Source organism: Ammodytes marinus (assembly GCF_949987685.1).
Source record: "Ammodytes marinus genome assembly, chromosome: 24".
Classification (NCBI taxonomy): Eukaryota; Metazoa; Chordata; class Actinopteri; order Uranoscopiformes; family Ammodytidae; genus Ammodytes; species Ammodytes marinus.
The window spans coordinates 14260821-14276796 of record NC_137228.1 but is presented as its reverse complement, the minus strand read 5'-3'; the positions used below and the strand labels follow the sequence as shown (position 1 = coordinate 14276796).

The 15976-nt window shown below is 40.4% G+C and overlaps 2 protein-coding genes across 2 annotated transcripts; one reads left to right on the top strand and one right to left on the bottom strand.

Annotated features, from left to right (window-relative positions):
* Nucleotides 1-723: 723 nt before the first annotated feature.
* LOC307269653 (ankyrin repeat domain-containing protein SOWAHC-like) lies at nucleotides 724-5687 on the bottom strand. Its single transcript, XM_080052655.1, has one exon. The coding sequence runs from the start codon at nucleotides 5474-5476 to the stop codon at nucleotides 3644-3646; it is 1833 nt and encodes a 610-aa protein (XP_079908781.1). The 5' UTR covers nucleotides 5477-5687; the 3' UTR covers nucleotides 724-3643.
* Nucleotides 5688-6848: 1161 nt separating this feature from the next.
* On the top strand, nucleotides 6849-15939 carry cep70 (centrosomal protein 70). Its single transcript, XM_080053059.1, has 17 exons — nucleotides 6849-6956; nucleotides 7299-7356; nucleotides 8271-8370; nucleotides 8731-8854; nucleotides 9644-9764; nucleotides 10279-10454; nucleotides 10590-10649; nucleotides 11117-11213; nucleotides 11760-11848; nucleotides 12045-12122; nucleotides 12376-12439; nucleotides 12682-12834; nucleotides 13684-13836; nucleotides 14394-14562; nucleotides 15089-15197; nucleotides 15545-15624; nucleotides 15810-15939. Exons 2-17 carry the CDS (start codon nucleotides 7345-7347, stop codon nucleotides 15872-15874), a joined length of 1650 nt encoding a protein of 549 aa, XP_079909185.1. The 5' UTR covers nucleotides 6849-6956; nucleotides 7299-7344; the 3' UTR covers nucleotides 15875-15939.
* Nucleotides 15940-15976: the final 37 nt, after the last annotated feature.

Genomic DNA, 15976 nt, shown 5'->3' with positions numbered 1-15976 from the left:
TGTTTGTGTGTTTGCTTTTTCAGTTGTGTGTTTGTGTTCTTTAAAAAGAAAATTCCAAAAATAAAGCTTTTTTTTTAAGGATTTGGTGCAAGAAGAACTACCCAGCCACAGCCTGTTGCATCAACCAATAACTTTATTCTAGTTGTGCAACATTTCTGTTGACCTTTGGAGTTACACTGATTACATCATTCTTCTGAGGTTATATTTATCAGATTTCTTTCAACCCAAACTTGTTGTTTTTGATCATGTGAAGACTTTCCTTGTATAACGTTTAAGTATAAAACTAAATAATATTGAACAAACTATAAAAATGTTCAGCAATTATGTTTTCCTAATTTCCCCGATGGAGAAGTAATTCTGGATGATACCTTTGCTATACTGCCATCTAGTGGTGCCATCTTGAGAGTGAGAACAACATAAATTAGAATATTTTTTAAAGAATCCAACTGTTATATTTCATTTTATATACTTTTTCTGGTGCTGTCAGCTTTGCCTCATGGTTTGCCAATGAAGACCTTATGATGCAGTACAGACAGAGTTTGCTCCAGAAAATCAAGTGAGTTAACGCTATAATTTGACAATAGTTTCATCAAACAAATAATTTTGTATTTTGGGAAAGAAGATATTGAGATGACATTAAAAATCATCCAAATGTATCAATTTACACCAAATCGAAAGTCAAATCAGACACAAAGCCATTTACACAAGAGCAGTGATGTTTATTATGTATTCAATCATAGTAAAAACTTCATTAATACACAATATAAAAATGGCTTTCAGAATCCAAGTACAAGAAGTAAGTAACCCCAGTACATTTAGTTATGCCCGGCCCATTGACTGTAAAGGTTTTTCTTATGTAACAGGTTATAATGTAAATGTGCAAATCAAAATGTATGAGCTGATTTTGTTCAAATGTGCAAAAGATTAAAAGGTGCCACTGACTCAAATAACATCTTAGTCAAAACTATGTGATAAATCAGACAGAGATGTATAGGAAGGACAAAAACAGTAGTATAGTTGTAGAAAGATATAATAATAATTTTAAAAAAAGTAACTTGTCTTAATTGCATTTTTTTCATTAACAACTTGAGATGCAGCATTTTCAGAGCTTTTACACCAAAAACTGATAAAAAAAGTTAGAAATTAATAATGAAAATATGAATTATCAGTATATTACAGTATCTCAACATGATGACTTGATTAATCATATAGATAGTGTTGAACTAATTAACTGCTGTTGGAAATACTTGTAGTTTATATTTACTTTTAAATGTTTTTAAATCGAGTTTTCATTTTATTTGCTTATTTTATTCACTTTTAAATGTTTTATAATGTGTTTTATGTATTCTAATCTTGCCCCTGTAAAGCACTTTGAGTGGCCTTGTGTCTGAATTGTGCTATATAAATAAACTTGCCTTGCCTTGCCTTGCCTTGCCTTGCCTAAATAGGTTGAGAGGTTTTTTGTTACACAGCAAAGAGACTGGCTAGTTTAATATGGAAACTATGGAATATGGATAGATTCTAAAATGTTAGTTAATGAACTTTGAAATTTGTTCTGTGTTTCTGACGAGTCAAGTTCTGACATGAACTGACATGAAACAGCATGTTGTGGATTAAATAAATTTCTTCATGCATCATGTGATTCATAACCCTGCTGTTACAGACATATTTATGCAGGTTTTATAATAATTTTTTCCAGTCTGGTTCCCGTACATTTCTTAATACAACTTGTACATTCTTGTCCTGTTAAGTAGAATGTATTAGTGGACTTCTGAGCGGTGCAGTGCTTTAACTAAAGGATTTATCCAGTTTCTTGGATTCAGCCACATATCCAGATGTCTTTCAAGTTTAAAGTTTCCAGGGCGGGTCTGTAATCATATTTCACCCTCGAATGTTGGTGACATCAGAGTAAAATACTGGTCAAGTATAATATGAAAAGTAAAAATAGCCAAGACCAAAACTATTTAACTTTGGGTTTGTCAGAGAAGTGAACATTTTCTAAAGTATATTCTAATAACTGAATAAACAAACTTTCCTCACAGGGAAATTGAATCCCTGGAACACTGTTTGAAGTTAGAAAGCTTCCTGAAAAGTTACTGTTTCACTATTGTACAGCAGCAGGGCCCACAGTTTTGTTAACAAACATTTTCTAGTGTTACGTTTGGTTCCAGGTGCCTCAAAATTGCAGTTTTTGAAATATGATGATAGAATTATTAAATACTAGGAATGACATGTAGAGAAGAAAGGATTTGTAAACCAACTACACGCTCTGTGAATGTGAACAAACTCTCTTCCTCTGAAACTGAATAGTGCACCTTTAACTCCCTTATGCCCCTGGCAGGGCCCCACACAGTAATAATAACCATGTGACACAGTAATCTGCCTACAGTGGACCAGATTACAGGATCTACTGCTATAAATGTGCGGATAAAGAAAAGCTGGAAGGAATGTATTCATTACAAATCTTGTATTGGTAGGATGGCCTAGAGTTCTCGAGTTTCCTCCCAATAACCATGAGGTCTCTGGTTCCTCCCAGTAACCATGAGGTCTCTGGTTCCTCCCAGTAACCATGAGGTCTCTGGTTGGACCCCCTGCACCGGACAGGAGGGTGTTAGTAATAAAACTAGTGGTGGCTGCTATTACAGCTAAGGTGCACCACCATCGTGTCCTTGAGCAAGACACTTAACCCCAAACTGCTCCAGGGGCGCTGTACTCTGCCTGACCCTGTGTGAGGACCCCCTCCGAAGTGGAAAACTTGAGAGGGGAGATGTGAAAAGGCAAATTTCAATATGCTCTGTGTACAATTGACTTACTTACTTACAGTATGTTTTCACCCTAATCTAATTTTACATGTTGTAACCCGATGTGCATTTGTGGTAATTCATGGAGCATATAAAAAGTACTAGTGTGTAATCATGAATGTATAATGTACATTGTGTGTATCACAGCCTTCAACACACTAAACCCACATACGATTTGATACAACTAAGTGCAGCCTTATCTTTTAAATGAGGATGGTTTGCGGCTTCACTTCGAATTAAAAAAATTCACTATCACTACGAGCTGAGATTTAAGACTTTTGGTATGTATCAATGATTCTAATCTAGATGATGTGTAACTCATTGTTGACCCTGAGGCAAATAGCAAATATTATATCCTTTGACCCAATAAAACACAATTCATATAATGGTGGCAAATGTTTGCTTGGTAACAAGAGCAATGTTAAAATAGTTGCGCATCTGTAACAACTCCAGGAACAGGTTCTACATCCACATATGGATTTATGTGATCATTTATTCAAAGACTATTTCCTCTATTGGAAGACCAAAATTGGGTCAAATAGAACCTCTTTTTTTGTCCTTTTGGTGCAATCTTCGGACGGAATGCAAGAATTGTAAAAAGTAAAAAAGTGTCCACATTTCTGTGATGACTGTCCACATCCCTTCACCTGCATTCAGTGATTCTGGAGAGCGCTTGTACAGTAGTTAAAATCACCTTCACAGAGCCTTGGCTGTGTATTAACACCAGCTTTTTTCAGCACACACACAGTACGGACAGGTATCAGCGAATCATGATGATGGTGATATTCACTGATTTTCCAAGCGTCCTCCAGAATCTCTGCCTCCACCTTTAAGAGCTGATCTCACCCAAAGAAGTGAGTCTTGGGCCGGGCCCTGAAGGAGCCTCTGCCCCCCTCCTCCAGCTGGTCCGAGTCTCTGAACGAGGTGCTGTGGACGATCTGAGAGGTCCTGAGACGCAGCCTCTGCAGCTTGGGCTTCATCCGGCTGAACGAGGACATCCTCCTGACCGGCTTCTCTCTGGAGCGCACCTCCCCGTCCACACACTCACAGTCACTGGGGTTCAGGAGGCTCATGGGCTTCAGGTTGGAGGGCAGAACCTTGGAGAACCTCCATCGGCCTTCGTCTTCATCTCTCCCATCTACGTCCTGCGATTCAGCACCCTTCTCTGCTCCTATGATGTCCATTAAGTCCACGCTAACATTGTCAGAGAGGTACTGGGAAGCTTTCCTACCACTATAGTCCCTTATCTCCACGTCTGCACTGTAGGCTCCCACCAGGAGCTTCACCACCTCCGTGTGGTTGTGCATGGCAGCTATGTGGAGCGGCGTGTAGCCTGTGTTGGAGCGAACGTCCACGCTCATGGGAATGTGGTGCTGTTTGGCGTAGTTAATGATCAGTGCTATGAGCTCAGGTTTGCCGTGCTTGGCGGCCCAGTGCAGACAGGTAAAGCCGGTCACAAAGTCCTTCCTCAGAACCAGGCCTGGGTCCTGTGCTAGCAGGCCAGACAAGCCGCCCCAGTCCCCGTCTGAAGAGCACATCATCCACTCGTGTTCCAGAGGCTCCAGCGACATGGAGGTCCGGTCCTCGTCCAGGTTAGAGGAGACCAGAGAGGCTGAGTCTGATTCGCTCCTAGACAGGTAGACAGAGCTCCTAAGCACTACGGACCTCCTCACCTGTGGAGACGAGCTCATCATCACCTCCATGAAGTGATGGCGGCTGCCTTTAGGGGTGTCGTTCCCCTCGCTGCCCGATAAACTGTGTGTGTCAAGCAAATCTGAGAAATCCTCCCTTTCGAACCCCTTGGAGTGTTGTCTATGCCTTATAATCACATTATTATGCTGCTCTGAGTCCTTTATAGACTCACTCTGAACGTGTCTGTCTGTGGGACTCAGTCCAATGGCATCTGTAGTGGCTGTATTTACCTGTCCCGTAGGCCTACCTGTAGAGCCAGTTTTGAGCACAGGCCCAGGCAAGACGAACACAGCGTCCTGCGTGGGGAGAGGCGACGCTTCAACCACTGTGATGTGTGGTATGCCAGGAGGTGCCGTGTTACTCCCAAGCCGCTCCTTGATCTCTTTCTTCTTCTTGGACTTCCTCGTGCTGTCTCTCCGAAAGCTTTCCGTGTTCCCCATTTTAACTGAACTACTTCTGTCCACGTCCTCCACGACACAAACAAACTCCTGACAGCTGCTGCCTTTGTCGTCTGTTTTTCTGTGAACGGATTGCGAAACTCTCACCTGGCTGTTTCCGTAACCTGAGCCAGGCGCAGGGGTATGCAGCTCCACAGGCTCGCCTAGATCCTTCACCGCGTGACGATACACCTCACTGTCGGCTCTTTTTAGGACCGAATAACGGTCAACGACAACAACACCTTTCTCCTCTTGTAAAACGTGTACCGGTTCCGTTTGGGTCACATTTGTTACGTCACTGACACTCGACCGAGACCCACCACTGCGAAACTTTTTCTTCAAGCAGACGTGTTTAACTCCGCTCTCCGTTTTGACAAAAGCAACGTTGTCGATGTAGTTTTTGAAAGAGTTTCGCACGGCCGCTTTCTCCTCCGGGTCCTCTGGGAATACGGCCCTGAAGTGCTCAATTAAATCAGAGTTTTTCACTTTACCCCCATTCTCCTTCAGGAAGTCCAGAATAGCCTCTTGAGTGCACGCGGTGGCCATGATAGTTGTAAACAATCACCCAACGTCTATAATTAAGCGACGGGATAACGGTTAAAGATCCGTATTAACGGCTTAACAACACGTAAACACGGAGACAACTCTGTATTCAAGCCGTGCCGTCCCACACACCGAAATATCCACCGAATAATTCCCGGTGCAGAAACGGATAAAGCAGACGGGCTATTGGTTATAACGTGAGCACAAGTGTGATGGCGAGCTTTTCTCTGCCTTTTATTTCTAGCGTTCTCCGCCTCCTAGCAACGGAGTACAGGCCACTGACACTTGTGGACCGTACTATTTAGTCTCGCGGGGGGTGAAATAGTTAAAAAACAAACAAAAGACTTAATTTTTTACGATATAAACTTCTTAAGAATAACAATAAAATATGTTCGCTTTTAAAAAGGATTATGTTGTTATAAATAAACATGTCTAATACATTCTGACTATTTATCTTCTCCCCTCTAAAGTGCTCCTTAATGGTATCGCCAGCTTTGCATGGACGCCGCCTGGTTGGGAGCGGAGTAGTTCAAGTTGTGAAGAAATCATTTTGGAATCAGCTCAAAGAAATGTTTTGTCTTGGCTAGGAGTAGGACGCATAATTAATGTAATTTTATGAGTCATGTGTGAACTGTGTAGACTTTGTTATGGTAAACACGGAGCGGTTGCTGTGTTGCACAACACGACCGAAAAGGTATGGCTGTACCAGGCTGCAGGCTGACACTGACATGACATCAATATCACACTGTCATTTCAATTGTAGAGAAAGGACATATGAAGTAGGCTACTTAGCTTCATGAGTTAGGTCAACAGTGTTATGATAAGAAGCCAATGTAAATCTTTAGGCTACAGTTATTTTTAAAGCAACACAAATCCAGGTTTTCCACTTAAAAGCCATGTTAGGGCCATGTGGGTCAGTTGTATGTGAAAGTAACAACAGTTAAGTTATAAAAATAGATGCGAAATGGCATGAGAATTGATACATTGAGTAGTAAAATAAATGGGATCCAAAATGAAACATTGATATACAAATGATAAAGTGATCAGATGAAATAAAAGTTGATCTTATTAAAACAGTCGGATTTGATTAATTTAGAGAGATTAATTTATAATTTCCATTCAACACAGTTTCTTAGTGAAAGTGACAAAAATCCATTGATACAATTTTTAATAAATCACATGTGAAGTTAAACATGGAGTGATACATTACTCACTTTTGCCAATCTGTTTATCAATTCAACTTTATCACATACTTTTTGTTACATTCACACTCCTATAGCCAAATATGTGCACATGCAAAATACAACCCGATTGGCTGGGAAACTAAATACCCTCATCCCATTGGTTTACTTTAGCTACGTCACTGTTTGAATGACGGAAGCGGGCGGCGTCCTAACAAAAGTAAACAGTTGAAGCATGGACGTATTATGAGAGGCTAAAATAACATAGCGTCGTCCAAGAGTGTCGAAAACACCAACAATAGGTAACTTACTGAGTATTTTATTAATTCAATTAATACAATTTTAGCCTACTTGGTTACAAATGCACCGCTAATATGTAATGTGGTAAGTGTAGCCTACCTTGTTAGCCACATGAGCTAACTGAGAAGTTAAACATGCCAACTCAGCTGCAGAAATATTGAAATAACGTGACTTTATAACAAATATAGGAGCTAGAGAGCGCGCTTGTCAAAGTTCTGGAGTTCAAACTATATTCAATAAGTGTGGCTGTTAAATGTTAATTAAAAATGTCTCTGTATTGGCTACATGTAGGCTAAGCCTTATATACTATATTATATCAAAAATATATTCTTGTCGTTTGCCAGGAATACACGTAACGTTGGCTGAACTGCTTGCTGCAGCAGACTAGACATGATGGAAGAGGTAGGTGTCAACATGAACAACGTGTGTGTGTGTGTGTGTGTGTGTGTGTGTGTGTGTGTGTGTGTGTACTATAGCATAACTAACAAAATACCATCACCTCATTATTTGATATTGTGGACGGAAAGACTTGAGGCAGTGGTGGATGATGCCATCTTTAGTGACTATCTTCTTGTCCTTGAACTTAAGGCCACCATAGCTTCTGTAAATTATACAACATGTAGAGCAGTAGAAGTCTGATAGAAATCAAACAGGTAAAGTGTGTGTGTGGCGTGCATGTGTGTGTGTGTGTGTGTGTGTGTGTGTGTGTGTGTGTGTGTGTGTGTGCGTGCGTGCGTGCCTGCCTGCCTGCCTGCTCAAGTGTGTGCGGGGGAGAGTGACATCCCCTCGGAAACCTGATCACTAGTACAGGAGGCAGGCTGCTGCTTATTCAAGAGATGCACTGAGTCCAGCAATGATTAGAGTGATGCTCTTGTGTATCTGAGTTTGTGAAGGACTTTTAAGAATGGCCATGGACAGCGCCGGGGCAAATAATCTTTCACAATCAAGGAATAAGACTTATGTTTATCTGTGGACTCACGGGCAGTTTCAGGTAGATCTCTTTTTGTGTGATGTTGTCTTGCTCGTTGTGTGTGTACCTGTACAACTATTTTTTGGAGAATCGATTTAAGTTTTTGACCTTAGGAGTGAGGACATTTTTGGCCGGTTCTCACTTCAGGACGGGACTGTTTGAGGGTTAACACTAGGTTCTAAGGCTCAGGTATGAATAAGGTTCATGTTAGGGTTAGTGTAAGGGTTGGGGTTAGGCAATTAGTTGTAGTGGTTAAGGTAAGGGGAAAGGGAAAGGGAATGGATTATGTAAATGAATGTCCTCACACGTATAGCTTTACAAACGTGTGTGCGTGTGTGTGTTGTAGCAGGAGCAGGTGGAGTGGGACAATGTGAATAGACTCCTGCAGCATCATGGTTTCAAGCCGGTGCATTTCACGGATCCCGTGGAGAATAAAAACCTGTCGGGTAAGAGTCAGTGGTTACTTAATGATTAAAAATGCTTATTACATTTCATCTAAAAGTTTGCAGATATCTTGTTTTTTCACTTAGGACACTATGATGACAAGACAAACCCCCTTTCCGGACAAAGGCATTAAGAATTACTATTTAAAAATATAATTCTTTGCAGTTATGGTCTTGTTTGCTGTTACATGTAATTTATGATCTTCAGAGGAAACATGAGACTGTTTCAGAAATATTTAAAAGTTCCTTGTAGCTAGTTAGTTTAGATATATCTTCCTCAAAAGGTACTGCATACACCTTGTTTTTGGGGAAATTGAAATTGGACAGTGTGAATGTGAACCGTCGTACTTTCTGTGTCCCTAGATCTGGTTCTGCTGGACAAGAAGACGGCGTGTGAGATCCGGTCGACTCTGAAGACCATGCTCTCCGACTCAGACCGGAGACAGGCCTTAATACAGGAGTTCATCAAGTCCAACAACCAACTCAAGTCAGTCACACAGTGTTATACTGTATATATAATGTATCTTTTCATTTCTGGACATTTGGACATTTGTTTTTGCATTACCACATCCAGCATAGCTCCTGGATGTTTTGAAATGTTGAGATATTTTCATTTAAACTGGTGCCTAGGCTCTGTAAACTGCTATGCAATTAAAGGGAATGTAGAGTCGACAAAAGGGGCCCATCATAGCAGCATGCCAGTTTACAGAGCCTAGGCTGTGTATTAACACCACACAGTACGGACAGGTAGCAGACCGCGACGATATTTTCACAGATTTTGCAACAAAAAAAAAGTTTTCTCCATAATTGCTGACTCCACCTTAGAAGTTAGCTGTATGTTGTGGACTCCTGGAATGTATGGAACAATTCAGACTGAAGTGTAGACATGCTTTCAGTGTGTATTACTATGGCTGGAATGGCTCTCGATCTATTTAATAATGTATGTGCATTGTGTGTAGCCCACCTATGTCATAGATACACCTCTATAGCTCAGTGTAGGGAGACCAGCTGACTGACACACTGATCATATTTCTACACAACTTTATCACTTGATATTGTGGAAAGCCTTGAGGCAGTGGTGGATGATGCCATCTTTAGTAACTAGCTTCTTGTCCTTGAAGGCCACCGTAGCTTCTGTAAATTCTACAACAAGTAGAACAGTATAAGTCTGAGGGGAACCAAGCAGCAGGTAAATAAGGTGTGTGTGTGTCTGTCTGTGCGTGTGTGTGTGTGTGTGTGTGTGCGTGTGTGTGTGTGTGTGTGTGTGTGTGTGTAGAGAGGACGTTGGTGAGCAGAAGAGTCGGGCCTCAGAGTTGGAGCTCTTGCTGGACGAGGTTCAGACCAGAGTCCAGGACCTGGAGGAGCGCTGCCTGGGGACAGACAGAGAGGGAACACAGGTCTAAACAAATCCACACAGTTTAATAGCTGTCTGTCTGTCTGTCTGTCTGTGTCTGACTGTGTGTGTCTGTCTGTGTGTTTATGTCAGTCTGTCTGTCTGTCTGTTTTCCTGTCTATCTGTCTGAGAACAAGCATTGGTCTGTCAACACCTCCACAGTTTACAGTCTAATAACTGTCTGTCTGTCTATATGTCTGTCTGCACAGTTTACATTAAACAGGCATTTTCGGGGCGCTCTTGGTGTAGTGGTTTTAAGTGATTAATAATTTTTAACTTTACATTGACAATTATAACACTTGGCTCAAGAGAAACGCAATAAGAGCCTCATTATTGAACCATACGATTGCAAAGCATTCTTTGCGTTGATGGTCTCGTTTGCTGTTACATGTAATTTATGTTCATCAGAGGAAAAATCGACTGTTTCAGAAGTATTTAAAAGTTTGTCGTAGCTACTTTAATTAGATGTTGAATATTGTCATTCATCATAAAACTGTTCTTTGGTTTGATGTTTGTAGAAAGTGTATCAGGCTCTGGAGCAGAAGCTTTTCCAACAGAAGAAGGAATCGTCTCAGCTTCAGAAGAAACTTTACTTCACCATCAGAGAGGAAGAGAAGCGTGTAGCCAGACAGAGTCGCACCTTCCAGCAAATCTGCAACCGACTCATCCAGCACAACTCACCCACAGACAAACAGTACCTATACATTCATCATTATTCTCTGTACTGGCTTGTACAATATGAACATTTTAACAAAGATAAGAAAAAAAATAGCTTCCAGTAAGCCTGGCTCTCTGTTTTTAATCCATTGCTTCATATCTTCTATATCAGGGTGTTGGATGTGATTGACTTCTATGAGAATAAAATGAGTCAGCTGCTGGATGAGCTCAGGTAAAACAAGCCTTTTCCAAAATGGCTCTTGTTGTTGAATGTCCACCCATTGCATGAACACCGTATGGCGAGCAATAATACAAACCCTGCGTTCCAATCCCCATAATTTCTGCTATTTAATATAATAGAAAAAAGGTTAAGGATGTCACAATTCTTTTGGTCAGATTTAGCATGCTTAAGAATACCCAGATGCCTACTACATCCGGTGGAGATTTGTAGTGTTGAAATCAGCACGCTATTTGAGGGATTCTGATACACAATCCAGTGCACACCGGAAGTGACGTCACATCGACGGAGCCTCTGTATAAAAATAAGTCCCAATTGTAGCATACTGCATGCTAACTACTGCATTATTTTTATGATCAGCTGTTAGTATGTAGAATAGAAAAAAGAGGGTATGAAATTTGGAACGCAGGGACTGAATTCGACTTACAACACTGACTTCTTTCTGTCCACTTTCACCACAGATCTGTGAAAGGAGAAACAGACGCATCTGAAGCTCATCTGACAAGAATCAACAAGTCTTCCAGCAACGCAACGCCTTCCTTCAAAACCATTCTCAAGGTAACTGAGTAGTGTTTATTCATTGTTTAGATTGTTAGCCCCAGAGCACTAGCTCAAACTTTATAAAACCTGAATGTATAGCAAGGACAATACAGGGAGGAATGAGGGGACGACAGACAACACCTTCGTAATATACAGTAAAATATAGGATGTTACTTTGGGGTTTGAATATTATTGACAGTGTTGATAAGGCAAGCAGATTCATTCACTGACAAGAGACGGGAATTCAAAATAAACCTTTATTTAAATGGTAAACAGTCAAAATGTGCATGGACTGGAACTGCTAAGGAAAAAGGATCAGTGGGTAAAATGTTATAAACAAGATGAATAAATAAAGGGAAAATATTCTTTATTACTGTCTTCGGATAAAATGTATTTTATATAAAATCTAAAAGTCACAGAGTCTAATTTAAAGTGGCAGTCCAACCTAAAACAAAACCTAAACCTACCAGACAACTTCAACAAAGGAATCCTTAAATTTGACTGTAATATCGCTATTTACTATTCTTTTTAAATGTACTTCTCGTTTCTATGGTTTCTTCCCAGGCGTACCAGGAACAGCAAGAGGGAAGCAACAGCCACATAGACGGGCTGACGAGGGAAGTGGAGCGGCTGAAGAAAGAGCTGGAGACCAGGTGTGTTTTGAACCAGTGAGAGACCATGAATTGTATTTTTCACTTTCCTTTTAACATCAGGTGAAGGAACTGCCTAATGAAACTAGCTTTAAAGCTAACACTGTGCCCAATAATTAACGCTTATTAACTGTCCCTTTTTTCAAATAAAGAATTTGAATATGCCTAGTATTCATGCTGACTGTGTGCCTCTGTGCAGACCCACACTCAAAGAAGTCAAGATCTACAAACACAAACTGCGCCGCTTAGAGGCGTTACACCAGCACAATAACTCAAGGTAGGAGAAGTGTCTTATAAACTCTTGAATACCCAAACCTATTTAGTAAAATAATATTTTTTATTTTTTTACTTTTTGAGGTCACTTTTGCTCCTCATAAATACAAACTGTGGCACCATGAAATTCCCACACTGGTGATTATAATCAAATGTTTTAGAAAAGCAAACACATTATCCGTAAATCCATTGCTACTTAACTGTAACAGAAAAGTGACCGAATAGCTAAACTCATACAGTACTCACCATCTCTGCAGATTGCCTAAAGAAGACAACAGCACTGAGATCAGTGAAGCCGGTCTGTGTGTCCGCTATCAACATGTAAGTTTGATTCCACAATGTCTGAATGAATATTTACATCTTACTTCTGGTGACCATTTTTGTAGTTTTCTGAAATAAATTTTATTTTTTTCTCAATTATTTCTTTATTATTTTCCATATTTCCACATTTAAAACATTTAAATTAAAGTAGAACAAATATATTATTATAAAAAATAAAATAAAATACTCTTCTTAACAGAATTAATTTATTTATTTTTCTTTCTTTTTTTCTCGACTTCCAGTTGTTGAAGGAGATCAGTGCTATTTTGAGCGATCCCAAAGCTCCGGTGCAGCTTCACAGACAGAAACCGAGCCGTGGTGGTTCAGAGCGGACTGAGTTTCTGACCCTGATCCCTACACTGGAGGCCTGGGCCCAGCAGCTAGCACTGCTCAAGGTAAACCAACAAATCTCCATTATGTCTAAGAAAGTCCTGGATTCACTATACAGCTCCGGAAAAAATTCAGAGACCAGTCTGGATTTTTCTTTAATCTTCATATCCACATTACTTATTGAAAATGCTCTTTATGACAAAAACATTTATTGGAATTTGGTAGAAATGTTGTCAGTAGTTTATAAAACCAAAATGTTCATTCTTCTCAAACATATGCCTATAAATAGTGAAACAAGAGACACTGAGCATTTGAAGTGGTCTCTTAATTATTTCCAGAGCTGTATGTATGTACTGTCTATCTGTATATATGTCGACAATGAAGGTTCACTGCCTGGTTTGGTTGTAGCACTTCAAGGTTTTCCCTGTCTTTATTTCAACAGAGGACGTTTGGGAATACAATTTACACACTGTTTACATAATTATGCAATTTGCCTTTCCATCAAGTTGAAATTAAGTTCAAGATTCAAGATGGTTTATTTGTCATATGCACATTAACAATCACAGCAGCAAGTCATTGGTAATGAAATTCTTAAGTCCCAGGCTCCTCTCAACAATGTGATATAGAAGAAGAACATGTAGAATAGAAACACACAGGTGAAGAGAGCAACACCTGAGACACAAATAAACACAACAGTAGAGCAAGGACACAGTGCAGACATAAAGTGTAGAGATAAGGTGAAACATATAAATATAAAGTAGAATGCTAAATAAATTTAAACCTACCTGCTGGTAGGTGGCTGATTGCAAATACTGGTATAAGAGCAAATCACCTGGATGATCTTGAGTCAGATTTTAAAAACATAATATATCTTTTTTCGCTGACTTCTTCTTGTACATGTACGTTGGTACTAGGATCTGCAGCGATGTTTAAATGCCCTCGGTGCCAGACTTATGCCATGGCAACCACCTGACAGTTACCATGGCGCAGCAGAAGAGGTGAAGGTTGAGGACATGATGCTGCAGGTGGACACAATGCTGGAGAACACCTCGCCCGATGACGAGAGGGTGAGGCCATTATTATTATTATTATTTAGTTTTTGGTTTGTCACCCTCATAGTTCATTGACAAGGTTTGTACTGTTAAATTACAATTGCTGTGTTGCTTAAACCTTCCTTAACTTACACATAATATCTCCACCAACAAAGAATTGAATAATAATTATGATCTTCTAGGTCAACAGGTCTCATGTATTTTAGATAAGTTAAGTTACTTTATTATTAGTCAATGGCTACATTGAAATTTGTCTTTCCGCATATCCCGTCTCAAGTTACCACGCTCCAGAGGGGGTCAGAGCGCAGGGTCAGCCATAGTACAGCGCCCCTGGAGCAGTTTAGGGTTAAGTGTGTCTCTTAAGGACACAATGGTAGAGATGGTGGGCACCGTAGACGTAATAGCAGCCACCACTAGTTTTACTACTAACACCCTGCTGTCCAGTGCCGAGGATCGAAACAGCGTTCTCATGGTTACTGGTCGGCCACCTTTCCTCTAGGACATCCTACCACCCATGGTAAAATGGTTGCATGGTTAAATCATTATTTAAACAGTGTTTTGTGTGTTGCTAGGTGCTGCGGAGTCCCACTCGGTTCACTCTGGGCTCCATAGTGAGTCACTTCCAGAAGCTGTTTGACGTGCGGTCACTGAGCGGAGTGTTTCCCCGTATGAACGAGGTCTACACACGGCTCGGAGAGATGAACAACACTATGACAAACCTCCGAGATGTTCTGGACCTAGGTAACCTTCACATACGTTGCTGAAGACTCACTTTTTTTGTTTTTTAACTGTGCTATATAAATAATTGTGACTTTGAGTTTGGCATACAACACAACGCTTCATAGGCATTGTCAGTTTATGCACCTTATCTCTACACTTTCTATCTGCACTGTGTCCTTGCACTACTGTTGTGTTTATTTGTGTCTCAGGTGTTGCTCTCTTCACTTGTGTGTTTCTATTCTACATTTTCTTCTTCTATATTGAATTGTTGAGAGGAGCCTGGGACTTAAGAATTTAATTGCCAATGACTTGCTGCTGTAATTGTTAATGTGCATATAATGAATAAACCATCTTGAATCTTTAGGATATTTTGTATTTTAACCCCAACCCTAATCCTAACTAGGGATGTGAACTGCTCATTATTTTTGGGTGTCTACATATCGGAGGCATGAATTGACAAGTCGATCGATGCAGGCCTACTTTTTTTTATTTTTTTTTATGAAATTACAAACGCCTAAACATGTTGAGTTTTGCTGTTTGTTTTCAGACAGCAGAGTTTCTCCGGCTGAAGTGGTGAACCATGTGGACAGACTGGTTTCCTCCTCTGAACAAACTGCTCAACTCCAGGAGCTGCTGGGAGACGCTGACATAGACAGGTACGCACACAAACACACGCACAAACACAAACAGGTACACACAAACACACACACACAAACAGGTACACACAAACACACACAGAAACACAAACAGGTACACACAAACACACACACACACAAACAGCTACACTCAGAAACACACACAAACACTCTCTCATGCACGCGCACACACACACACACACACTCTCACACGCACGCACACAAACAGGTACACTCAGACACACACACACACACACTCTCACTACCGCACAAATGCACACACACTCTCTCACTCACACAAACACACACACACACACACACACAAACTCACAGTGCACTAACACAACCTGTCTGTGTCTTGTTTTCAGTATAATCGTTAAAGTGAAGCAGCACGAGGAGTTTTTCCCTGCGTTCCATGCCCTTACTGTGGACATTTTAGACACTTTGGGTTTGTATGTTTCTACTGTATGTGTCTTTATGTGTGTGTATGTATTAGGGATGGGACCGATATGGCTGCAATTCCCTTATCGGATATTAGACTGATGACACCAATCGATGTACTGATCCAAATTCTAAAGTATTTTCTTTTTCAATCCAAATTCAAAAAGTCCTTCATTTGTGTGTGTGTTTCAGGAGTGAGTCACCTTGGCGACATCGTTCCAGCGCTGAAGTATTTGAAACCATCAGAAGAACACTGACAGGTTGCTCGACGTTGTGATTTTTACTCGGAATAAAACCTTAATATGAATTTTTTAATCGGAAGAAAAAAACAAAGTGTAACCTATGTTATACTTTTTTTT

Coding starts and splice junctions, on each gene's coding strand:
- LOC307269653 (XM_080052655.1), bottom strand. CDS start 5,476: ATGGCCACCGCGTGCACTCAAGAGGCTATTCTGGACTTCCTGAAGGAG.
- cep70 (XM_080053059.1), top strand. Junction 9,765..10,278: donor CAGACAGAGAGGGAACACAG/GTCTAAACAAAT, acceptor TGATGTTTGTAG/AAAGTGTATCAGGCTCTGGA. Junction 12,440..12,681: donor TGTGTGTCCGCTATCAACAT/GTAAGTTTGATT, acceptor CTCGACTTCCAG/TTGTTGAAGGAGATCAGTGC.